The sequence below is a fragment of the Ascaphus truei genome, chromosome 3 (genome assembly GCF_040206685.1).
Source record: "Ascaphus truei isolate aAscTru1 chromosome 3, aAscTru1.hap1, whole genome shotgun sequence".
NCBI classification, from domain to species: Eukaryota; Metazoa; Chordata; class Amphibia; order Anura; family Ascaphidae; genus Ascaphus; species Ascaphus truei.
In genome coordinates, this window is record NC_134485.1 from 365,692,871 (window position 1) to 365,719,424 (window position 26,554).

At 41.3% G+C, this 26,554-nt stretch overlaps 1 protein-coding gene across 7 annotated transcripts in view; it reads right to left on the reverse strand.

The window, feature by feature from the left end:
- Positions 1-26,554, reverse strand: part of FRY (FRY microtubule binding protein) — a 423,242-nt gene that overhangs the window by 90,706 nt on the left and 305,982 nt on the right. For all 7 annotated transcript variants that reach the window (XM_075592149.1, XM_075592144.1, XM_075592143.1 and 4 more), the window contains 15 exons: positions 25,566-25,825; positions 24,216-24,405; positions 23,549-23,673; positions 22,282-22,339; positions 21,805-21,896; positions 21,536-21,708; positions 21,153-21,313; positions 19,517-19,627; positions 16,711-16,865; positions 14,201-14,300; positions 13,181-13,352; positions 12,412-12,668; positions 11,183-11,329; positions 10,641-10,809; positions 4,254-4,344 (listed from right to left, as the gene is read on the reverse strand). In XM_075592149.1, coding sequence (XP_075448264.1) covers positions 4,254-4,344; positions 10,641-10,809; positions 11,183-11,329; positions 12,412-12,668; positions 13,181-13,352; positions 14,201-14,300; positions 16,711-16,865; positions 19,517-19,627; positions 21,153-21,313; positions 21,536-21,708; positions 21,805-21,896; positions 22,282-22,339; positions 23,549-23,673; positions 24,216-24,405; positions 25,566-25,825 — 2,261 coding nt within the window. The remainder of the gene's footprint in view (positions 1-4,253; positions 4,345-10,640; positions 10,810-11,182; positions 11,330-12,411; positions 12,669-13,180; positions 13,353-14,200; positions 14,301-16,710; positions 16,866-19,516; positions 19,628-21,152; positions 21,314-21,535; positions 21,709-21,804; positions 21,897-22,281; positions 22,340-23,548; positions 23,674-24,215; positions 24,406-25,565; positions 25,826-26,554) is intronic.

Consider the following 26,554-nt stretch of genomic DNA (forward strand, 5'->3'; position numbering starts at 1 on the left):
TGATACACACTGATACACACACACACACACACACACTGATGCACACCCCCCTCCCACTGATACACACACACACTGATACGATCACACACACACTGATACTGATCACACACACACACACTGATACGATCACACACACACACACTGATACACCCCCCACTGATCACACACACAGCCCCCACTGATACACACCCCCTCCCCCTCTGATACACCCCCTCACCCCCACTGATACACACACCCCCACACTGATACACCCCCTAATACACATACACACACACACCCACTGATACACACACCCCCCACTGATACACACCCCCACTGATACACACACACCCCCCCACTGATACACACACACACCCCACTGATACACACACACACACACACACACACACCCACACACACCCACTGATACACACAAACACACACACACACCCACACACACACACACCCACTGATACACCCACACACCCACCCACTGATACACACACACACACTGATACACACACACACACTGATACACACACACACACTGATACACACACACACACACACACTGATACACACACACACACACTGATACACACACACCCACTGATACACACACACCCACTGATACACACCCACCCACTGATACACACACACACACACTGATACACACACAACACCCCCCCACTGATACACACACACTGATACACACACTGATACACATACATACACCCACTGATACACACCCACCCACTGATACACACACACTGATACACACACACATACACCACACACACACTGATACACACACACATACACACACACACTGATACACATACACATACACACTGATACACACTGATACACATACACATACACACACACTGATACATATACACACACTGATACACACACACACACACACACACACACACACACACACACACACACACACACACACACACACACACACACACACACACACACACACACACACTGATACACACACACATACACACACTGATACACATACACATACACACTGATACACATACACATACACACACACACTGATACATATACACACACTGATACACATACACACACACACACACACTGATGCACACACTGATGCACACACTGATGCACACACTGATACACCCCGCCTCCCCCTGCACCGCCCGCCAGCCCCTGCACCGCCCGCGACCGCGCAGCAACCACTGCCCGCCCCCGAGCCCATCTCCCACACCAAGGGGACGGGGGGAAGTGAGCGCCGGGGGGCAAAGCTGTGAGCGCCGGGTGGGCAAAGCTGGGAGCGCCGGGGGGGCAACGGTGGGAGCGCCAGGGGGGCAATGGTGGGGGCGCCTGGGGGGCAACGGTGGGAGCGCCGGGGGGGCAACAGTGGGAGCGCCGGGGGGGGCAATGCTGGGAGCGCCGGGGGGGGCAATGCTGGGAGCGCCGGGGGGGGCAATGCTGGGAGCGCCGGGGGGGGGCAATGCTTGGAGCGCCGGGGGGGGCAATGCTGGGAGCGCCAGGAGGGGCAATGCTAGGAGCGCCGGAGGGGGGCAATGCTGGGAGCGCCAGGAGGGGCAATGCTGGGAGCGCCGGGGGGGGGGGCAAAGGTACAAGGTGGTACAAAGGCAGGCGCACCCCCGCTACCACCTCCTATTACCCCCCCCTGGCTGGGACCCGGGACAGAAGGGGGACACTCACGCGCACAGAGGAAGCCGGGAAGACACGTGTGCTCTGCACAAAGCGGAAGTCCCGCCCCCGGCTTCCTCTGACCTGCCTGCAACCAATCCCCTGCGGGCCGGCCGGCATTCTAAGTCCCACCCCCGGCATTCTCCATCATTCAGTCCTCCCGGAAGCATTCTCACGCAAACATAAAAAATACTTACCGCCGCTACACCGCAATACCGGGACCAGGGAAAAAAACCGGGACAAAAACCGGGACAGGCTTAAACCGGTACAGGCCTCAAAAAAACAGGACTGTACCGGTAAAACCGGTACGAATGGTCACCCTAGGTCTGTAGGGAGCGTGAGCCGGGGCTGGAGTGGGAGGGAGGGGCGTGGTTTAAGCGGAGGGGGCGTGGTTTAAGCGGAGGGACCCGCTACCCCCCCCCCCTCCACGGGCTCGGGCTGCAGGAGGGAGCTGCTGCGGGCTGCCCTACTCACACGCTGACACTCAGGCACACACACACACACAGACACACAGACAGGCACTCATGCACACACACACACAGGCAGGCACTCACGCACTCAGACACACACATACACACACATACACACACACAGACAGGCACTCACGCTGCTTTCCCTCCACACTCTCCTCCCCGCTCCCCGAAGCCTCCCCTCCTCATTGGCTCACAGATCACCACGTGACACGTCGATGCTTGGGATTACAATTCTCTTGAATCCCCTAGCGGCTGACGCGTCACAGCGTGTAGTGAGCTGTGCAGCCAGGGGGGACCGGGACCGGCTCGGGAGGATTCCCCTGCTGGTGGGGAACGCTCGTGCGGCCGCCCGCGCCGCCGGGCGCAGCGGGTCCCAGGCCTAACCATGGCACTTGGTGGCTACACAATTAATAGCAGGATGTCTCTATCCCTGAAGGCTAAAGGTTAAGCACAATGAACTCAGACCTAAATATTTTCTTTAGATTGTGCAACTTGCCTTGCTCCTTTGTAAATCCAAACGCCTCAGCTAAAGTGTAACTTCGTGTTGATTGCTATTGTACTACCTGTACATGCACTCATTTTGGACTGATTGTCAAATTAATCCCGAAACAGACATGGGAATGTAATCGGTGTGATACATCTTCCTGTCTACAGTAACTATAGATGCAATAATGGGGCCCAAACTCAGACGAGGAAATCAGCAAAAAAAGAGATCTAAAAGCCGAGTATTAGAATGAACAGAAAGACAGCTCTCCTATCACAGATCTCTAAAGAACTAAACGATTGCTGCCCCTGAAACCTCCAACCCTCATTATCTCACTAAATCAATTAATCTACCAGCTACAAGAAAGGATTAGCAGTTAGCAGCATAGAATTTGACAGCAGATACAGTAAGAACCAATTGGCCCACCAGGTCTGCTCATTTTTCTATCTGCTGTAAAACATCAGACCCGATTTGATCCTTATTTATAAAATGTTTTACCAGGAAGTAATACATTGAGAGTTACCTCTCGTTTTGAAGTATGGCTTTCTATCGGATTTATGTTAGCCTTATGACTATCACAAACATGTATGAATTCCCTTACTGTATAATTCCCTACCATGTCTGTTAGGAGGCAATTCCCTAAATCTAATGCATTTTCTGTACAGAAGAACTTCCTCACATTTCCCCTTAGCCTGCCGCCCTGCAGCTTCAGAGAATCACCTCTATTCTAGCACTCTTCTTTCTTTGGAATATACTTCCCTCCTGTACTTTTTTGAATCTCTTTATAGATTTTAAAGTTTCTACCATATCCCCCCTCCCTTCTCTCCTGTAGTCTCGCCTGATAAGTCTTAGGCTGCGACCATGCTCCCGAAGACCGTGCGGAGGCGTGCACGATCACAATGCCTTAAGGCAATGCTCGTGCCCCCCCCCCCTTTACCTTTTCTCTGACATAATTTGACGTCACGACGTCATGTGATGTCACATTGCCATGGCAACGCATAGCCATTTGACGTCATGTGACGCCACGTTGTCATGACGACATATCGCCACAAGCCACCCGAGAAAGGGTAAGAGGCATACAGAGGCTTCACGCGCTCCCCCGGCATTTTATTTAAATGTTGTGCGGAAAAGCGCGGGGCCTCTGTAAGTGCCACGCCGCCCCCCAGAAAATGCCGTCCCCCCCAGTTTGCGCACCCCTGACTTAGATTATAAACTTTTTGGGGCAGCATCTCATTTAGCCTTAATGCTGTGATTTGCCAGTTTCACTTATTCCCATTACTTATAATGTATTTAACTCCTAGTATATAGTTGTAAAGCGTTGCATACATTGCTGGTGCTGTATAAATAAAATGATAAACACACATTCCCAGCTAGATCAAACTCCTACACTCACCACATCATGAATATATATATTTATGTCAAAAAAGAGAGTGCTACTGAGCGTGGCAAATGTATACAACAACAACAACAAAAAAGCATTGGGCACCCACAATTATACTCTTGTCTATTTCTAAGCTATAAATCATTTAGTGAACTGTATAATGTACCTCAGAAAACAATGCATAAAAATCTTCTATTATGTAAAAATCTGCATAGAAAATCCTTTCACCAACCTTTCATCGGTGTCCTTAACTATTCTGCCCTCTTCCATGTCGGGGAAGCCATCTTGACCAGCGACAACTGTATTACTGCTGGAAGTGGTTCCTGTAGGAGGAATAACAACAACTGAAGTCAGTCAGTCATTTGTCACACTGGAAGTAAAGGAGTATAAGATGAATTCATATGAAACGCTACAGTCCACCAGCATAGTTTACTATCATTAAACCCGTCACAAGTTCTGCAATTCATCCATATTACTTTATATTTCTTCCTTCACATATCATAAAAAGTGGGTGTTTTAGACCCATTATTTGATCAAATATGTGTAGCTGAAAAAAACGCAAAGCAAGAAATTAGACTGATGATAATAATAATTATAGGCTAAAGCTGTAAAATTCCAGGCATTATTGAAATCCCTGCTCTCTGATTGGTTAAAATTCCGGGCATTATTCATTCGGTAATGCCTGGAATTTTTGCAGCTTGCAATGTGTTTATTTCCAATGTGTTTATTTCCAGACAATCAGCTTTTCCTTTTGTCAGAACAGCTCTGAGACAGGGCAGGGGATTGGTCAGGAGGCAGGGACAGCTCTCAGACAGGGCAGGGGATTGACCAGATAGAAGCTGCAGGCAGTGACACCTCCCCCTCCCTCCGTGAACACAGCTTCATTTTGAGTTGAGGAGCGAGAGAGATTGTGTAGCTGCAAAGTAAGTGGCTGTCTGCTGTTTGTTTGTAGCTGCAGTTTCTCTCTCTCTCTCTCTCTCTCTCTCTCTCTCTCTCTCTCTCTCTCCCTCTCTCTCTCTCTCTCTCTCTCTCTCTCTCTTTCTCTGTGTGTGTGTGTGTGTGTGTGTGTGTATGTATGTAGCTGCAGTTTGTGTGTGTAGCTGCAGTGTGTGTGTATCTGCACTGTGTGTAGCTGCAGTGTGTGTGTGTTTGTGTGTGCAGCTGCAGTGTGTGTGTGTAGCTGCAGTGTGTGTGTGTGTGTGTGTGTGTGTGTGTGTAGCTGCAGTGTAGGTGTGTGTGTAGCTGCAATGTGTGTATGTGTAGCTGCAGTGTATGTGTGTGTGTGTGTACACAGAGGGGGCAGCAGTGTGTGGATATAGATAGCTGCAGTGTAAGCGTATATAGAGGTGCTTTTACTGTATGTATTTACCATTTTATTTTAATAAAAAAATCTATATAACTATACAAAAGTGTCTATTATTTACGAAAAAAGCCTACATTTAGCCTATAATAGTAATAATCCTCTCAGAACAGGGCATTACTGGTCAATGATGCCCTGGCTGGGTTAAAGTCCCTCGGCTTCACCTCAGGCCTTCAACTCTTCCAGCCAGGGCATTATTGGCCAGTAATGCCCTGTTCTTCAGGGATTATTACTCAATCATAAATTTAGAATAATATTTTTCTAACATATAAGTAATATAGGATTTTACAGATACAAAAAGTATGTGATTCAGCAACCAAGGTAACAAAGCAAAACCAGGATTGATCTGATGAGTCTAACTTTGTGTGTGTGGTTAGGGTTTTTGGCTAAGTAATGAGACAAAATGCTCTTTATGCAAATTACAAGGCTTTTCTGAAGGTTTATTAGCCTTGGAAGATTGTATAGCAAATAGTTTCTACTGCAGTCACACATGCACAATACCCACATACAGAAGCAGAAAGTAGTAGTGCGTGTAAAGCGGACTAGATTGTGGGTAATACATTGCCATTTATTATAAAAGTGGCAGAACACCATGCAGAAATGGAATGGAATCCATTATATCACAGGCCACGCGAGCAAGGAACAAGCTGGTGATCTTCCAAATTAGGCTCAAATAAAATATGGCTCGGGTGCAACATTGCTGAGAACTGACAGAGCGGCATTAGTGTGAGGAGGGACTGCTTAGGTCTTTCAGATCTGCATACGAGGAACAATTGGTTCTTCACAGAGGTCCATCCAATTATTTTAACACTGAAACGCCAAAAGAATGGTACCCATTTATTACAAACGTTAACGTCTAATTCAACGTTACTAATTACTGCTGTGAAGCGCTATGTACATTAATGGCGTTATATAAATAAAGACATACAATACAACGTAAACATACCATTTAATAATATTAAATTTTAAAACGTGTCCGATTAAAAGACTTAAAGAAATAACACAAATGAATATTGGTTTAAAATAAAAAATTGCAGTGGATGACATCGAGAGCTTCCTGATACGCTGGTATTCGGAGGGTGAAGACTTCTAAATGTAAGATAACTATTGAATGTATGTAATTGTCTTTTTTCAGGTTTTTGATTGCCCATTGACTGCTAATGTATTAATCTGTGCCCCTTTAGGGTACAGATAATTACAGTGTTCGGGCAATGGATTTTATTGCAAATGCTTGTTTACAATTGATTGTTATTTTTTCTATTTCTGTTTATAGTTTTCACTAAATTGTTTGGTATTTGGATGGCTTGTTATTATTACATTTTAGGATTGGTTAGCGGTTTTATTTCTTGATATTTTTTGTTGGTTAGGTGTTTATTTAATTGTATTCTAGTATTTTGGTATAACATAATTTTTATTCTTTTGCGGTTTTGGTGTTAGAATAATTTTATCGATGTGTAGTTAAACCGATTGCCAATTCTTGGAGTCCGGAAGGAATTCATTTTTCCCCTTAATGGGGTTTTTTGTTTGTCTTCCTCTGGATCAATAAGTAAGTATAGATATAGGATAACGTATCTGTTGTCTTAATTTAGCATAGGTTGAACTTGATGGACCTGTGTCTTTTTTCAACCTCATCTACTATGTAACTATGTAGTTGAGGCTTTGTAGTTATTTTATTGTTGTGGTGTTTAGATGCTTGTTTATTTCTTTAATTGTTGTGTATTGTTGTGCTTGAGGATTTTTTTTATAGGTTGGCCATTGACTGCTATAGTAGCTTATCATGCCCATATTATATGGGTATGATGTACCACTGTGCCAATCAATGGGTAGAGGGTGGAGGTACTTGTGCCAAGGTAGGTGGTTAGGCCTCCCGGGTGGGTAGCAGGGGAGGGTGAGTTAACCCCTTAATTACTATAGCGGTTATTAACCGCTAGGGTGATTAAGGGGTTAGGGGCCATTAGATTGTATGTTGTCTTGTACTCTTGCTGTCAACGGAGGACATGGACCTGGAGTATGGTGATGAGGACACCCTTCATGATGGCAGGGGTAAGTAGAAATGTTATTTACTTTATTTATGCTGGCTAATGTTTGATTTTGAATGGCAAATGAGCTATTATCCATATCTGGATAATAGTATTTTTGCCCATTACTGTACTGTATGTGTTGGGGTGGGAGGGTTGTTGGGGTAGAGGAGGTGGGTAGAACGTTTTTTGAATGTTTATTGTGGGCAGCGAGGATGGATGAAGTTGGTATTTGGCCCTTGCTGGGTGTTTATATCTACTGGGTGGGTAGCGGGAGGGGTTAACCCCTTCATTACCTTAGCGATATTAACCGCTAAGGTAATGATGGGGTTAACTCCACCTGCAATCGCGAAGCCTAAACACCCACCAAGGGCCAAATACCACCTTCACCCACCCCTGCTACCCACAATTAACATGGCACTGGTAGTTAACCCCGTCATTGCTTTAGCAGTTAGCCACTAAGGTAATGAAGTTGCCTGTAAATGCATTTTCCATGCATCTGATTCATGCCGGGAGCTTTCAGTGCTGGTATTAATATGTATCAGCTCCGGAGACCACCGGCATCAATCCGATGCAGGAAAAATGCATTTTTTTTCCTAAGTCCCTCTCTCGCCGCCTTCTCACCAGCTTCTTAGCAGCTTCACACCAACTTTTTCTGGCGAGAGGAATTCGTGAGGAAATCACCATTCTAGAGCCGCGATTAGCCTCGATAACCTAAATGAGACTACTAGAATTGCACGAATCTCAAAACCTGCCGATAAGGGGCTTATCGCGGCTCACATGCGTTTGTGTTTTAGACGAGAGACAGCAATGACGATTAATGCTTTCGCCGCCCACTTATCAAGGCTGTAGGCATTCTGAATTGCTGTAGGCATTTTTGGCCGATAACAGCTAAAAAGCCTCGATAAGTGGGTTATGAAGGCTACTAGCATAGGCACCGTAATATTTTCCTGGGGTTAAAACTCCTCCCCTCCCTCCAAAATTGCCGGCAGTTCAAGAGGCCAGCATATAATTAGAGTGGCAACAAATGTGTCAACAAATTCTAAAACATTATGAGTACCAAATATCTTTCCCTTGAATATTGTATATCCTCTCTTGTAAATATGTGGCATAAAATAAAGAGCAAATGTTATGTTGTACTTTGGAAACCTCTGGCTTTCTGGAAATCTATAAAGACAGGCTCAAGACCTATCTGTTTACCCAGGCATTTAATTAATGAACCACCACCACCGGCATTTAATAGCTACAGTACCATCCCATCCTGTATTGTATCTTTCCTTGTGTTTGGTGTTGTTTAAAACCTTAAAGCTGTAGACCAAGCAATATTCTACATGTGTGTTTTTTTTAAAAATAAATCAGTTATCTACTAGGACAATATACAGCTGAACCCCGTTATAACGCAGTGCTTGGGGTCCACATAATGCGACCACGTTATACGGGGATCCCCTTTTGGGGCCCTGCCCTCTAGCAGTGCACCAATTGTATCTAGTGACTCTCTGGTCACATGATCTTCCCCACAGAACTTTGCATCTTTGGTCCTCTTCTTCTGCACCGACAGCCCTTTAGTGAACCCCCTTGCCAAATCTTCGTCGATCAATCACAGGAGAATGGATCGATCGGCAACTTAGCTAATTACTTATTATTGTGTGGATTGTATTGAAGCACATACTAAAGGGGGAAAATCAAATCAAATACAAAAATGGCAGCTTGATCTGCCGGTTTAAATGTTTTCTTCTTTTTTCCTTTTTGTAATTGGGAAGTGCTTTGAGTCCCATTGGGAGAAAAGCACTATATAAATAAAGTTATTATTATCTATTTAATATGGTTTACTGTGGTTCAACTTATTATGAACACGTTTGAACTCTGAACCACAAGTGAGTCTTGTGCCTAATCGGAGTACAAATGTAACCCTCTGATGCAAGCTACGTCTAAAGCTTGAAATCCCTAGCCTGCCTAAAGCAGAGAGATGAGAGTGGTGCACCCGACACTAGATAGCAGTTTACAGGACCGTGTCCTAATCTCCTCCGCTTCCGCATAACATTGAATGATATTATTTCCACCTGAGTGCACATTTGTAATAAGTGGGTACTATTCTTTAGGAGATTTTTTGTTCCTTATGTTGCACACTAAATCTGCACCTTCTCATAATTCCGAGGACTGGATCAATTATTAATTGGAATGGAGGGCTAGACTTGGAGCTACTCATATCTCTATATTGGTGAAATTAGTTTAGTTTAACCCCGATGCTGCAAAGTAATCTGTTACTGGCCCCTCCAGCAGTGGGTTAAGCAGGTGTATTGGTTCTTGAAACTTACTGTACATTTTGGTCTTACATGAGGGTGTTTCAGATTTATTTCCGGGCAGCGCCAGTATGGTACACATCAGACAAACCTGGCTGTGGTAATGTGATGTGCATACTACAGTATTTATCTGAGAAATGCATGGATAACAGAGTTCCACAACTATTATTGACAAGCACAGCACTGATATGGTATCTTATACTGTAGCTGGTGAGCCCGGTCACATCCACAGGCGTCATCTTTTTGGTACCATGGGCAGCTCAGTTTACCTCCTTGTGTCCAAGGAAAATTGTTTGTAAGCAGATTGGGTCAGTTATTTATTGTGCCTGTACAATTCTTTACCATATAAGGCCTATATTCTGTATATAATTATACATTTATTATAATCATTTCCAGGCTTACTCAGAATTTAGTTGATAAGAACAGTGCACGATTAGGATTTGTGCAGATTTAAGTGTGGTTAAAGATGTGTGATGTATGTGGACCACCGAGGTATCCTGAATAATTATCTATTGTTGTTGAATTACAAAGCTTAAATACTTCACTACAAAACCGGATTTAACCTTTTAAAAATATGTTATGATTGTTTAGAGGGAATTAAAGCTTCCGTTAAACCTGGTTTTTATACCCCAAAAGTGACGTATGGGGAATAGATTTTATTTTTTTTATCATAGGCCACTTTAGCAAAGATGTTTAAAGGATTGTGACAAGCTGGTGATAATCCAAATTACACGAAAATAACATAAGACATGAGTGCAAAACTCCTGCAGCAAATACCATTAACCAGATCTAACAATACTATGAAATCTTTGCGAGCAAAAGTTTTTTTGTTTGACGTTTCCTTTGCTGTAGCACACTTTAATGTTGATAGCTAAAAGCACATGAAAAAGCAGAAGACGGGGTAATGTGAAGTTATAGATCAAAATGTATTCAATTACTACCAGAAGGAGCTGCAGAGGCCTTGTTGCTAGCAGCAAAGCGATAGAACGGAGGGTTATCACAATGTTGAACTATCGGGTTCACCGGATCAGTCTGCTGAAGCTCAAAGAGAAGCTCTTCCATTGTCTGGATAGTGTTATTACGGCACAAGTATATTGCAACTTTTTTGATCTGCGGGGGAAGAAATAAAATAGAACCAGATAAAAGACAGGTTAAAAGTTTTTCAAACACAAGTTATATGGTGTGATGGTTTTAGAACAATATTTTCCACTAGGTTTTGCTATTAATTCCTTCCTAGCTGTAAAATAATTTTATGCTTTCATTAAAAAGGTTAAAAAAAAACAATATTGCAAAATAACGGATTTAAAGAGTGCACGTTGTGATAGGGATTTAGACAGTCTCTAGTATATGCTATATCCCGACTACATGGCACAGCATTAGGGGGTTGAAGAAAAATGATAATTAATAAATACTGTGGGATACAACACTAAAGAAACAAGGAAATATTAAACACATGTATTAGTTGAAATGCTTGGAATCTTACATAAGGCAATAACGTTGTATCACTGCTGACCCCACACAAGCTAATTAGAAATTGCAATGTTATCCTAAGGTTGTTGCTCCACTTCTCATTGTTAGCCAATGCATTCCAAGCATTTTCCACCTCTTGGCCTGGAATTTCATCTCCATACTACAAAAGAAGAGCAGAAAAATTAAATGTACCGTACCACATATATACTAGAAGTAGCAGAGTAACAGTACCACATATATACTAGAAGTCGCAAAGTAACAGAACAAATACATTGCAGTTTGGAAAATCTATACTTGGCAAATGTTAACTCAAATCCCCTGCAGTATGTTTTGCTTGATACTCCAGCGTTATTCAATTAAAACATCCTCAACATAAAATAATGGAATCACATGATTGTGTATTGGGTAGTAGGACAGCCCACCTGTATATTAGGTGTAGTACGATGTTCACATTTAGTAAAATCTTCAACGCTTAGTATACACGTAAATCAAAGTGTAATGGAAGAGGAGGACAGTAAAAATTGTAACATTAAATAATGAACAATGCAGCAATTTATAAATGAAAGTATTATTGATGAACTAAATAATTCCGATGAGCAATATCATCATATTCCAGGTTGACAGGTTGGTATTCTATTGGTTCCATTGACACATTTTTAAGGTGAAGTTTAGAGCTGTAAATATACGGTGATAGGGAAATAACTATTTTCTGTGCATCCGCTAGTTCAGCTTCCTATCAGCCGCTTATCGTAAGGTTTTTTATTAGCATCTTAGCCCATAGCATTGAGGATATCGAACAAACCTGCCAAGTACAGTACACGAGGGATAGAGGTGGAAGCTCTCCACCCGCTAATATAAGTATATGTCTAAGTTATTCAGACATATAAATATGACAGTGACAACACAATGTTTTAGGGGTTATGAAAAAAAGCAATCTTCTGGTTTCACACCACAAGTACTATATCTGAATAAAAGTCTGAATAAATGGAAAATATATTTTGATCACTGGTTTAGTGAGAAACCTCATATCTATCCCAACAAAACAGTCATCCAAAATTCATCCATTCTGTAACTTCATTCCATCACAATGACCTCAAATCTAACTTATACATCCCATGAACTCTGACAGATGGAAATATTGTGCACTTTTGTGGACAACATGTTGTTTTGGCCTGCATTTGCCTTCTAGTAGGAAAACAACATTATGACCATGTCCATTTAGAAGGTACCATTAATACTTACTTTTGCTGTCATGTACATGAGGTTATTAAGCACTAGCGATGTTGCATCTGGTGATCCCCAGCCATTTCCTTTCAGCCCACAGACACTAGTCATTTCACCATCTTTATCATTCACGTCCTCTTCAGGGGTGCTGGGGCTAGAGTTTGGAAGGAGGAGCCTGCTATCTACAAGCTCAATGTTATGAAGCCACGGCAGCAAATAGGTTAGCATAATCTGACGCCCATTTGGGTGAGTTGTTGGAAACCTTTGACTCACCTCTGGAGACAAAAAAAGCATATACAAATCATTAATGTGTTTCTAAACAAATACCCGATAGACAGTTTCACAAAGTAGATATATTAACTCTCACTGTTGTTCTGTGAAACTTCCGAATTTAAAGTTAGTTTCCCTGATTTTTTGCCTAATTGTCACATGGACTTAAATAAAGTCTCACTGATAAACCCGCCTGCCCCATATTAAAACAAGTTGGAAAAGAGAAGGTTACATACACACAATCCAACCCTAGAGATGCACAATAGTTTGGGGAATCACAACCACCCTCTAGTATGGCTACTAGTAGTACAATTAAAATAAATAAACCATGGTCCTGCAGCCTATAACTCAGATTGTTATAAAACCACATCTCTCCATGTATGTCTGATGTTGCTCTAGTTCTACACTGTCTGCATGCTTACTCTCCAACGCACTGTGTACACATTATTTACTACACAATACAAATGGTATAATGTTGTTTGTAATGACAAAGAGTAGCTGCCAAAGCAAAGAATACCTGAAAACAGAGGAAGTGTGAGCTCTGGATACAGCCGAGCCAGCTCATTGGAAAGGAGTACTAATGACACACTGTATAAAGGTGGCAGCACTCCATGTGTGCCATACAGGATGCTGCCTGGCTTCTGCTCGGCTACTTTTTTTGAGTACACAAAAAGCTTTCCCTCAAGAACCTATGGATTAAAATGTAAACAGATTAAAGTGTCTCCCTGTATCACTCATTCCTCTCTGTTGGAGATATCTCTCTCTGTATCACTCATTCTTCTATCACTCATTCTTCCCTGTTGGAGATGCCTGCAATGCATTCGCAAGGCTCTTCCAAAGTACAGGTTTTGTACAGAATATGTGGTTTAAAAACAATGAAGAATCTCTTGGGTGTGTAAGAATCTGGCAAAACACCGAAAGGCTTTCTGGTATGTGTTAGAATTTGCAGGCTTATCTTGGAGAACCAGTGGAACTTGTAGGCACAGGAACACTAAGCGAATGCTCTGGGACACAATCATTCCAAAGTGTCCTATACACTTATATGTTGTAATTTGCTAGGATAATGCATGAAGCTACATAAAATATGGATAGTTTAACAAGGATCAGTCACAATACAATATCCCCTTTATAATTTGCAATGTGTTGCATGCCCATTCATCAGCAAAGAAGTTTAAGTTTGAGTGACTGTTGTAGGCTCCTATTCCTTGTTAGGCTTTTTTTTTTTTTTACTGAAGGCCCTTCCACTGTAAAAATATGTAAAAAGTATTGGCTCTATATTTGACTAATCACCCTGGGGAGAACTCTCTCTATATCGTTTTCTCCCTGCCACCCTCACTCGTTCTTTTCCCTGCTTTGTTTTTTTTAAATCCTTTACTCATACTATACACATCCCTCACATCCCTTGCTCTCCTGTTAGTGAAAACTTCCTACTGATTATGAAACGCAGTAGAGGAAATGTACAGATGAAGCATGGAGCTAAGATGGAAGAATTAGCACCCGTTATTTATCTGAAACAGCCACGGTACAATATACATACTTGCATTAGCTGCACTGAGATTTCATAGATCTCTCTGTTGGTGTCAGATGCCTTAAAAAGCACCAAATTTAAAAGCGTCACTATGTCAAAAGGATAATTCCTAGAAAAAAACAAATATATAATTTTTATTATACGTACATATTACACGCACAGAATGCACAATTTATATTCTAAAGCAATGCAGCAAAAGAGATGTTAAACTATAATGAACTATGGAGATTCAAATGACCAGAGTAATGCATTGCTTTGCAGAGCTGTTCACCAGAAATGAATGGGACAACCTTTGCCCATTCAATGCCAGAGGACCCTGCATATTTTTCTCTACACTGGAAGCCCCAGTAAAGCGGTTGAGGCAACTGAAGCTTCATTTAAGAAACAGACAGTGATATGTTATATATTTGTACAGAATTGCTGACCATGCATTGCAACCACCTTTGGCCATGAAGGGGTAATTAAACTGTCTTCTTTCTGCAGCATTTTTCATTTTACAATGAACCATCATAACTTGCTGCTCTGCTTTTATTTTAAATGAGCTAAAAAACATTTTTAAGCCTAAAATAATAAAGACGCCTCTGAGTACAGAGTTTTTTTTCTCTTGGCTTGATTTGATTTCATGTTGAACATAATTACTTTTTATTTTTTCGATTTTATTGTTGGCAGGACTATATCACTAAAAGATAGAGACAATTATTATTTCAGCTTGAATGAGAATTTTCACCTCATAAAATAATATTATGCTAGAGTATATTAATAGCTTTAGCTACCAACAAGCTGCCTTTAAAACTTGTTGATAAGAGGCAATCAGCTGGGGCAGATTAAAGGTCCCTGTGAGTCGCTGGAATGCTCCAACACTGGGAAAGGTCTATAATAAGGTTCCCAAATGTTAACATGACCCTTCTTAATAAAAAGCTGACTAGCCACATCAGCGTACTGATATAGGAAGAAGAGGTCACATTTAAAAGACCTTTCATTTAAATATATTGTTTTTATTTCCAGGAGCACTGAACAAGGTGATAGTTATATTTGAAATGATTCCCAACTCAGCAATTTATGAAAATATTTACACTGAAATGTTTTTAAATGCTCTTAAACCAGCAGCAACACAGCTTTACGTTTCTGGATATATTTCTGTGTGTGTATATACTGTATATACATATACACAGAGATACATGCAAACCTAATTGGCAGAGATTGGCCGGCACTCACAGAAAGAAAAGTGCGTTTGTTTACATAAATTCAACGTTTCAGTCCGCCTTGGGGAATGCATCAAGATATATAAAAATAAACACATTTAGGTGGAGCAAGTTCGTAGGATTGAAATCCGAACTTGGTGGATTCCACTTTTGATTTGAATTCCAAGTTGAGCATTTCAAGAATTCAACGTTCGATTTGAACTTCAGATTTTCCACCAAAATTGAGCGAAAAAAAGTTCAACCACATGTTAAAAAAAAAAAATCCAAAAAATGTTTTTAGAATCAAAACAATAAAAATGGTTCGCACCAAAACACCAGTTAAAGTATCCACCCTTAATATATACACACACATATACACAGATTGCACAACAATACAATACCAATGGCGTGTGATTTACAATGCAAACAAATGGAGCAGTATTGCACCGTATTTGCTGCACGATAACAGGTGCAATATTGTCTGCTACAGGCAGACGTGTGTCTGTCTTTATCTTCCTGTGTCTCAGGTGTCCAAGGTCATGAAGAGTTGTAACTTGGGCACAACCACGAGTACTTTAAAACAGACCCAGCCATTGGAGTACTGTAATTTCCAGTTTAAATACAGTACACAAAACCAGGGCACACATTACCAATGAGTCCTTTTGTAATAATTCAACATAATGGCTATGGAACCTTTCTGTATGCATTATGGTGCTCGAATACATTAGAGAGCAAAGTTAAATTGTGCCTTGGTCTTGTGCATTTGATTGGATTGTGCAAATCTTCTGAAATCTTTCCTGTTGCCACTCAATCTCTGTACATACACTGCATCACATATTGGGCTTTGCTATTTTCTTGTAGTTTTAGCCGCTGTGAAACAAAATAAGCTAATGGGACTATACATTAGCTCTATGAATTCCAAGCTAAAGGCATGGAGGTAGTCGAAATGTTGGCAGACATGTTACTTAATCCCACTTCACCGGCAACTTTGGGGAGCTGTTAATCAAAAGGCATTATTTGTTAAGCCCATGAGAGACGCTTACGAAAGCGGCTGCTTCCCTAACACAACCGGAAATAGGAAGACAGACCACACTTATTCAAAAACAGTGTTATAGCAACTATTTTATTTCAGTAATGATGACGAACTGTTAATGCCCTTTGTTGTATGGACAAGTGACACTGTTAAAACATCACATGTATTCCAAGACTATATATTTGTTATGTCTCTCTAAAACAATAAAAAAAATGAAACTAAAAGGCATTATTTTGTAATGGCTGATGTTACACCTTTACAGCCAAAGGAGATCACCATTGCATGGGAACACATTGTATTAATACCTGTTTCCACAAACGGTTGCAATAGCTTTAAAACACCCAGAAGCCAGCTGGTATGATCCAGTGTAGCAGCGGTCAATGGCCCAGTTAAAGAGATTAACTTGGTCCGGATTAAGTTCCAGCAGCAACACGACAACTTCACAGCCAAGCTGGTGGACCTAACAATATAACAACGTATAAGGCATCATTCTTAATTTATAACTTCAGTAGTGGGGAAACAAGTAAAAAGCAAAGCAGTGCAAAGTTCTGCACAGCGGTTCAGCACTGAAAGGGTTAAAATACGACAACTCACTAATTAAAATGTAATCAGTTCTAACAATTGCTGGTATACAGTAGGTAAATGAAATGAAAGAAAAGATTTATCAACAGGAAAGAAAACATTTATCAATCACTGTAGCAAGGAATGAATAAGAAAAGTCTGCACCAAGAACTTCCCTCTGCCTCCCTCACTGTCCAGCGCAGGGCCTCTCTCTGACACCGATGCGTACCGGGCCTCTCTCTCACTTCGGTGCATGTCTGGCACCAACACGAGAGAGGCTCGGTGCGGGACAGTGACTCTCTCACTTTGGTGCGTGTCTGGCACCAGCACAAGAGAGGCTCGGTGCGGGACAGTGAGGGGGGCCTGCAGCTGGGGAGAACCACAGCGGCTGACCCAGCACCGAAGGATTATCGTTGCAGGTGGTCCCACTCAGAAGCATGGACCCCCGGCAGCTCCATCGTGGCAGACACTGTCCCCAGCCCTGTTGACTTTTGCGTATGCGTCCACGACGCTGAGGACAGTGAGTCCTGCTTTATCTGTAGCTATGGTGTTTGAAGAGATTACATTTGGCTTAGGTTCATAAAAACGTGAAATATGAGGTGCATGAAGAGATCAGCAACATGAGGATAAGGATTCCTCAGCAGGGCTCCCGACAAGAGGAGAGAGTGTCCTGGGCCTGGTTGCAGCCGGGGCCCCGGCTGGCGCTGGAAGTTGGGTCCGGCCAGAGGTCCTCTCTTTGCCCGACTGTTGGTCCTCTCGTTGCTGCTGGGCCCCGGCTCTCCCCAGCTGTGGGCCTCCCTCACTGTCCAGCGCAGGGCCTCTCTCAGACACCAATGCACACCGGGCCTCTCTCTCACTTCGGTGCGTGTCTGGCACCGGCCCGAGAGAGACTTTGTGCGGGACAGTGAGGGAGGCCTGCAGCTGGGGAGAGCCGGGGCCCAGCTTTGGCAATGAGAAGACCGGAAGCCGGACAAAGCAGTTGGGCCCAACCTCTGGCCGGGCCCTGGCTCTCCCCAGCTGTGGGCCTTCCTCTCTGACATCGGTGTGCACATCAGCATGAGAGAGAGAGGCCCGGCGTGGGAGAGTGAGGGAAAGACAAAGGCCCGAGCAGCATAGGACAGTGGGAACCCGGGCAGGAGGGGGAGAGCCGGGCACCAGAGTCCTGAGACCATTCCCAAGATAAGTGTGTGTTTTGTATGTATTTGGGGTTTGGGGGGGTTGTATGTATTTGGGAGGTGGGGTTTTATATATGTATTTGGGGGGTGTATGTATTTGGAGGTGGGGATTTATGTATATATTTTGGGAGTTTTTTTTAGTTTTTAAAAAAATATAATTAGGGGTGGGGGGAGGTCTGTATTTATTTGCGGGGTATGCGGGTCTGCATGTATTTGGGGGTGGGATTCTTTTTTTGTATGTATTGTGGGGGTTTGTATGCATTTGGGGGAGTGGGTTTTGTTGTATTGTGGGGGTGTTTTTTGTATGTATTTTGTGTGTGTGGTCAGGGGGGGATGAGTGTGAGGAGAGGGGTTTGAAGGAGTGGGATTGAGTGAGAGGGGGTAATTGATGGAGGGAGGATTGAGAGGAGAGTAGGGGTGTAAGAGAGGGAGTGAGGAAGAGAGGGGTGAGGGGGAGAGAGGGGTGAGGGGGAGAGGGGTGAGGGGGACAGAGTGAGTGAGGAAGAGAGGGGTTAAGAGTGAGACGGGGGGGAGAGAAATACATGGGAAGAGGGGGGCTCATGGTGGGCTCTCAAGACTGACGGCAGTGGGGGCCCTGTCGAAACTTTAGTCCTGGGCCCTGGGAAATCTGTTGGCGGGACTGCTCCTCAGTGCACAGCACCAGAGGGGAGACATTCTTCTCTACAGTATGCTCATGTGTGCAGTGTTCAACCACAGACAAGTGGAAACAGGAAAGGAAGAAACCTGGCACAGAAGGTACAAAGAGGACATTAAACCTTGCCCAGCCAGAGGACCCGACAATGTATTGTGTAGCTATGCTCTGCAGGTCCCTCAGACATCGAAATGGTTAAAAGATCATTTTGAAACAAAGTATGGCATGGATAAAACTTTAAAGGGATAGAACTGTAAAAATATATTTGAACAGGCATGAGATAAGTTAAGCTTCCCTTATTAAACATAGGGACCTTGACAAAGGTGTAAGGCAGTCAGTTCACTTTATATTTATATGTATAGCAATTTAATCATTTGCATTACTAAATGAAACAAGAGTTACAATCAGGCAAGAACTCCTCTATCATTATAGGCGAATAACCATGTATTTGTACGTACTGTATGTATATATTTTAATTTAAAAGTGATAACCAGTACTCAGGGTTTACAATACTTACAATAAAGTTATAACAATACATGGAATACACTGTAATAAGAGAAATGGGATATGTGCATCGAGACATAAATGGAACATTGGGAGAAAGAGTCCCTGTCCCACAGAGCTTACAATCAAGCTTGGGTATGAAACAAAAGGACTCCTTATAGTAAATAACTTTTGCAGTGAAAAGTATATAATTTAGCAAATAATTGCTATATCACTCACCCTTAGGTCCTGACAAGCGAGAATGTTGTCAAGCCATTTGTAAAGGTAACCATCAGGAGAAAGCCCCACGTTGTCAAAAACTGGGCCGCAGCACAGAACCGCTGACATCGCCTAGTCAAAAAAACATACAGAAGTATATATTTAATATAACAAAGGTCATTGAAATCAGAATGGCACAAGTAATGAGAATTTTTTCCCCCTCCAACAGCGGTTCCCAAACTTTTCCTGTATAGAACGGTAAAGACTCACATGATAGACCAACGTGTGAAGGCTTTTTTTATGGAAACGCGGGAGGTGAATGAGGAAGTTTGCATAATATGCAATTTAATAAGAAATTCTATATGGAGAAAGTAGACTATATATTTTTAAGGTAAATATAACAGAGACTCAATGGTAAATAGGAAGAAGTAACTAGCATCGTTTAACTCCAATGACACACAACTCCACATGAAACCTACTCTCAGGTCTCCCTTCATGTAATTGCCTTTAGTAGCATAGATACCATAAACAGAACTACAACTCAATAATATCCAAGCAGACAAGTAAAGTGATTAGTGATTAGTGCAAAGATTCTTTCAGGGATTGGAACAAAACTAGGTGATTATGCATGGACTAGTGCTTTGGAACTAGTGATCTAGAAAAGGGCTCTACAGTAATGATTAATGAAGTTAGCTTAAACCTCACTAATTTGGACTGCATGTCGGGGCTTGCCAGTAGTTTCACCTAAAGGGTAGTGTTACTGTATGTTTAGACAGGTTGTGTCAAACACCACAAACAATAGTTTAAAAATCCCCCTGTTATGGGGTGTTAGTATATCCGCCATGTTTAAATTCACCCGCGTCACGGCCCACATGACCGGGACATTTAAACAATGCAGGGAGATACCGGCACCCCATACCAAAGCCTGTAACTCTGGAAGCAGGGGGTCCCGAGGCTGAAATTAATGCGGTTCAGCTCTGGAGACCCCCTGCTTTAATACTGTGTTATCAAAATAATATAAAGCCGCGCGATCGCCTGTTAGAGTGACTGATTCTGTCTATTCTTACTTCACGTCTCTTACAGGAAGGTCCAGCCCGGTAGGATTCACACAGCACGAGTCCCATTGAGATGCAGGGACCCCCGCTGTGTTAATCCCAGTGGCAGATACAATAGATATATTCAAAAAAAGGTTGCCTATCTTTTTAGACAGGAAAGGTATACAGGGATATACCAAATAAGTAAACATGGGATGTTGATTCAGGGAGGAATCTGATTGCCAATACTTGTAGTCAGGAAGGTATTTATTTTTCTCCTCATGAGACAGCATTGGATAATGTGTCACTGGAGTTTTTGTTTGTCTTCCTCTAGATCAATATACTGTAAATATAAATATAGGATAAGTATCTGTCATTTAAATTTAGCATAGGTTGAACTTGATGGATTTGTGTCTTTTTTTCAGCCTCATCTGCGATGTAACTATGTAATAGATGGAGGTAACAAAAGTATCCAATGGAAAGCATACACAACTTAAAAACACACATTTTTTTTATATGGATCTTGTTTTATTTCTCCTATGGGAAAACTAACTGTAACATTAGTATACAGATTTAATATTATCAGCAATAGGATGGAGTGTGGATTATAATGCAAAACCTACCTTCAATGCACAGTACTGATATCTTGTAATCTGATGATTCCTGTCACTATAACGATCTAGAGGGGTAAACATGATGCTAAAAGGTCCGGCCCACTGACTGAATAAGATGAAAAGATGGTGTCTCAAGCTCTGCTGAGGGAAGAGGAATCTCCTGTGGTGCACTGCAAAGTCAAAACACACAATTAAAATACTGCAGGCGGGACATTAAAAGAACCAGTGCTCTGACAAATGAATTATAAATTGTCTTGGGCACAAAGGTAGCCAAGTTGGAATTCCAGTTGCAATTATTGTCATTAGATAACCAGCTGAAAGGATGTCATTTGAGTGAGGGAAAACTATTAATTTGTTCTAAAAGTGAGATGAAGAAACGGTTGATAGGGTACCTGGAACACACTGAATCAGGTTGGCAATCATTGCGCTGAAATGTGCTCTGATGTCTTTGAGGATTTCTACCTCCTTATCATTTTCAGCCTCAAGAAGCATCCGTGTGAGATCCACATACTCCAAAAACAAGGCACCAAGAGCCAATGTGTCTCGTTCCAAGGCCCCATTAGTACTAATGGGAGAAACAAGTCATTGTTAATGCTGGAGAGTGCAAACCAGTAATGTATGGTATATTCAATATATCGCCAACAACATTGTTTTGACTTACTTGTCACTTATAACGCCAGCATCAGCCAGTAACTCGAATATCCGTAACAACTGCAACCTAAGCAGATCTCTGCGCTCACGTCGTTTTTTGTTCTGGGAATAAAATTAAAAGCTCAAACTCACAAGTAATACTATTTTGCGTTAACTGGTTAATATTCTTTTAATTTCATTAATTTTGTCCACCCCGCAATGTTAAAATGAGAAAATCGAGAATGGTTTAAAAAAAATAGCAAGTTATCCTGCATGTGCCTATATAACAGGTATAATAAAAAAACACTTGCTTTTAAGTAAAAGATCAAACCAAAATAAAATTGTGAAGCAGTTAAAATTAAGAATGCGTCAGAAGTAATCATAAGCGCCTAATAGGTTTATTTATTCTGTTTACAAATAGTTTGCACATTTCAGCCTTGAACACTCATCCATAAAGTGCCTCAGCTTTAATTTATATACTGTAGCCATTGACATTTTCTGCACTCACCTCGGGTCTTCGTTCCAACGCTTCCTTCATTAAAGGATGAAGCTCTTCCACCAACTCTCTACAAAATCACAAATATGGCATGTTTCAACATGTGCTCTCACCAACTCAACATACCAAAATACATGGGGTGGGCAGACAAACAACTTTGTATACAGGCAAGAGAGATGAAAGCATTATGCAACAGTAACTAGGCTCACTGCCAGCCGACTTCCTAAAATGTTAACATAACACATTGTTATAGTGCAGACATGCATTTCGACTAGTTTTTCAAACGGGCTGAATTAGAAAAAAACATATGAGAAGGGCCAAAGGAATATCCTAATGATTTTTTTTTTTAAATATAGCTAAGCATTTACATCTTTGCCATATATATCTACATTATATTTGCTTAAAAGTGAATTTAAGTGTGCTTAGCTCTGAACAAATGCAAAGAAATTGGCAGAAGCAGAGGGTCCCAGGGCCACTCCAAATGCCTTTCATGAGATGGATCTGGCCCAGCAGCCTCAAGTTGAAAAGCCCCACCCATAGAAGAGGGTGCACTCATTTTATTGCCAATCAAATGATCTTGAAGCCAAAATGACTGACTTTGTGAGTGCCAGATTGTCTAGTGTCAAATGTTCAAACTAATGAGATAATATAATACCATGAATATGAATGTAATCATATTTAATATGCATTCTATGGGTAATATTCAAATTGCTGAATATAATTCATACAACGTTTTTTCCCCATACTGTTTAATAGAACATGCTGATAACTCACAATGTATTCTAGTTATCTGGGGTTTTCCAGGATTCTGATTGTCTGATAATATCTTAATAAAATAATATTATTTAAATAATGAATTACTGCCTTTAAAAAGGAATTCCTCACATTTTTAGATAACATGAAAACATTTTTTTTTTTTTAGCGGAGAGACTTTAAAATAAATGAGTTAATATTTTCTAATATTAGCAGATTTAGAATAGGTTAGTGGCCATGGACTTTCAGCATGTATCCAAATGTAGGGAGCCCGGCTCTTGGTGTCTAACTTGTCTTCTTTTTTGGGGGACTGTCTGCCACAGCTTTCAATTTTGTTAATAAAAGAAACTTCAGAACGCCAACGTTATTTTTCTTTGCCCAATCAATTCATTTTCTCATCTCGCAACATATTTTAACCAAAATATATCCAGGGGAGATGTATTGTTATTTCAAATATTTTTAAAAGGGGATATTTTAGAGATAACAAAAAATATATGAGCTGCCAACAATATGATAAATACAATACCTGAAAACCAGAGCATTTGTTCTTCCAAATCCTAATACAAGTGATTCTGTTATTTCTATGCTCTCAAGTCTCATCAAAGGCACCAGCTGCTTTAGCAGAACTCCAACTGAAGGAGTTCCTATGACCTGGAAATCAAACGTTTATTGGTAACTTTACTCCATCCCTCAAATAGGCCCATAGTAATAGGTTAGGGCAAAACATATTTCTTTTGCTTAGGAGACCTACATCTAGGGAGGATTCACTGAAAGCAAAGCTATAGTTGAGAAAGACCAACATACATCAACAATTCTTCCCCCCCCCAAAAAATGTCATGTCTCATGGCAAAAGCAAACCATTCTTAAGGATTTCTCAACATGGGTTTTCTATGTTTGGTACAATGAATGCAGTATTTTCTATCACCCTAATGTACATTATGGACATGTGAAAAGGCTTTATGTAAAAAATGTTTTATTCATTTGCATATATTGATCAGTATAACAAACAATATGGATTTTTTTCTATTAGCTCCAAAATGGCCTCTCACGCAGTGATTGGATAAAAACTCCCATTGAAGTAAATTATAGTTCTAGAATAAGAACATAAGTGCGCATAAATGACAGGACTAGAAATGCACACAGCGGAAACTCAGTCGTTGTTTCAGGTTTTATGACTGGTCTAGATATACTACCTTGTTATCATAGCTGATAGAGCCATCAGGGGTGGTAGCCATAATCTCAGGAGTTGATGCTCGTAAGTGCCCAGGACTCATTATGCTGGGCTTTGCTACTCCAAAGCAAAGAATTAGATAGTTCCTCCAGAGAGTAACATAGTTGTCTCCACTGCTTGCTGTGCTGGTTTTCTTTGCATTAATAGGGCTACTGCAAAATAGGGACAACACACATTAAATACGTAATCTTTTATTTTGAGATGACACTGGTGAAGTCACTTAAGTTCATCCAAGGATCTGACATGGTGATGTGTAAACCAAAAGACAAAGTGCTTCTCACCCTATAATTCCAGGATTGTGAAAGCTCCATTACTAGTTGTGTCCCCAGAAATGTAAAGGGGAAAAGGGTAGCATTTGCTTCTTCATGATATAGGTATTAGGGTATGATCAGACCTGTAATCCATACAGTGCCAACCCAATATGAGACAAGTTTTTTTTTTAAATACATTATTATCGAAGGACACATATGTCAATGCAGATTATGTGACTGAACTTTTTTCATTGAACTAACTCTGGCCAATGCTGACTAGCACCAGTCAGATACTGTTCTCTAGAGAAGACCTGAGGAATGGCTTTATGATATACTCTTTCCTCCCTGCTAAGTGATGACTTGCTACAACAGTGAAAAGACAAGAGGAAGCAGAGAAGCGCGTAGGAAGAAACAAAAAGGTTCTTCATACAAACAGAATATGGGGAAAATAGCTAAGATGGGGTATAGAACAAACGGAAAGTGAAAGAGATGGGGGACATTGATACAACATAGTGACACCGTGACAACAAAAACACAAAGCATATCATTAAATTACAGATTGCGCATACATTGCAGGATTCGGAAGTAATGTTTGGACAACCATTCTCCAGTATCTAAATTACATTTCTGTTTAAAGAAGAAGTTTATCAGAATCTTCATTTTTAAAGGTAAATGGGTAGTTTCTATTGAATTTAAAGTTTCCATGTTTTAAATAATAAGAAGGAAGCTAACATTTAGTATTACAAATATGTAAGCACACATTGTATTTTCCTGAAAATCCTAATGAATACAAACTAGAGTCCATTGCAGTGCCACAAAGCACAGGGACAGTGGATTCAGGCAATAAAATAGCTCATTTATGTTGATATTTTGAACAAGGGGAAATTGCAACTACAGTACATGGCACATTAAAAAAATGTAGAAAATACACAGATTATGATGTGAGTGTATTTTTTGTTATGTTGATTTGTTTTGTTAATCAGGCATAATTTTGTTCTTGAATAAAAATAAAATAAATAAAAAAACACACACACTATAGGTAAATAAATCTTTATACTTACTTAGGATCCACTAAGGGCATAAGAAGTTGTAGTCTGGTGAAAGCATATGGCCACGCATAACTTAGAGCTGTAGGACAATGCTTTGGTAAATTCTCCTGCCGAAGAAACGTGAATAGGCAGAGAACCCAGGGATCTTTAACTGACTGCGCAAAAATCCAAACATGGGAAGGACTTTTTACATCATAATGGCTGTTTACCAGGACTGCGTTCCATTCTACCAACCACTGCAAGTCCACATTGTGAGTAAATGGCAGTGTTGCCTACAGAGATAACAGCATACAAAATATACATTAATAAGAATGCATGTGCATGCTTATGTTGGAACATAAATGACTAAGACATAACATGGGTGTAAACCATTTAAAAGAGAGTTGAACTTGATAAGTCGATCAGTCACAGCATATATATTATTTATAACGTTACACAGAGCAAAGGCATGTATACTGAATGCAAAGTTTAATGACCGGGGACTGAAGAACTAAAGATCCAGTACGTTTAATAACGTTTAGAGGTTACAATTAGGTGATTTTACACCCTTAAAAAAACAGAAAGTATGCTTATGTTTTCAGACTCCCCATTTTTCATACCACGTTACCCGCATGTGTTTTGACGTTCCCTTTCTCTCTTTTTCCATATGCTTTAACTCTATCTCGTTAGACTCTCTGCTCTTTCTTTCTACACTGGCGACACACTTTATTCGAGCTCGGCTAGTCCCACGAATTCGGGTATACCCGGGTGTATTGAGGTTTGTGACTGTTTTCTGCCCGAGTGCATTGAGGTATTTTCCAGGCAGGGATTGAAGCATTTTATTCCCTCTGGCTGCAATACTGCACAGTATATATATATATACTGCATTACAATACATGAATTTATGCCATCTGGTAGACACGCGAAGCATTGCAGCCTATTAAATCCTAATCATTATCATTTAACAGATCAGCCGCCCATCAGCCAGGCATGAACCCAGGCTGGGAAGGCAAATGCAACGG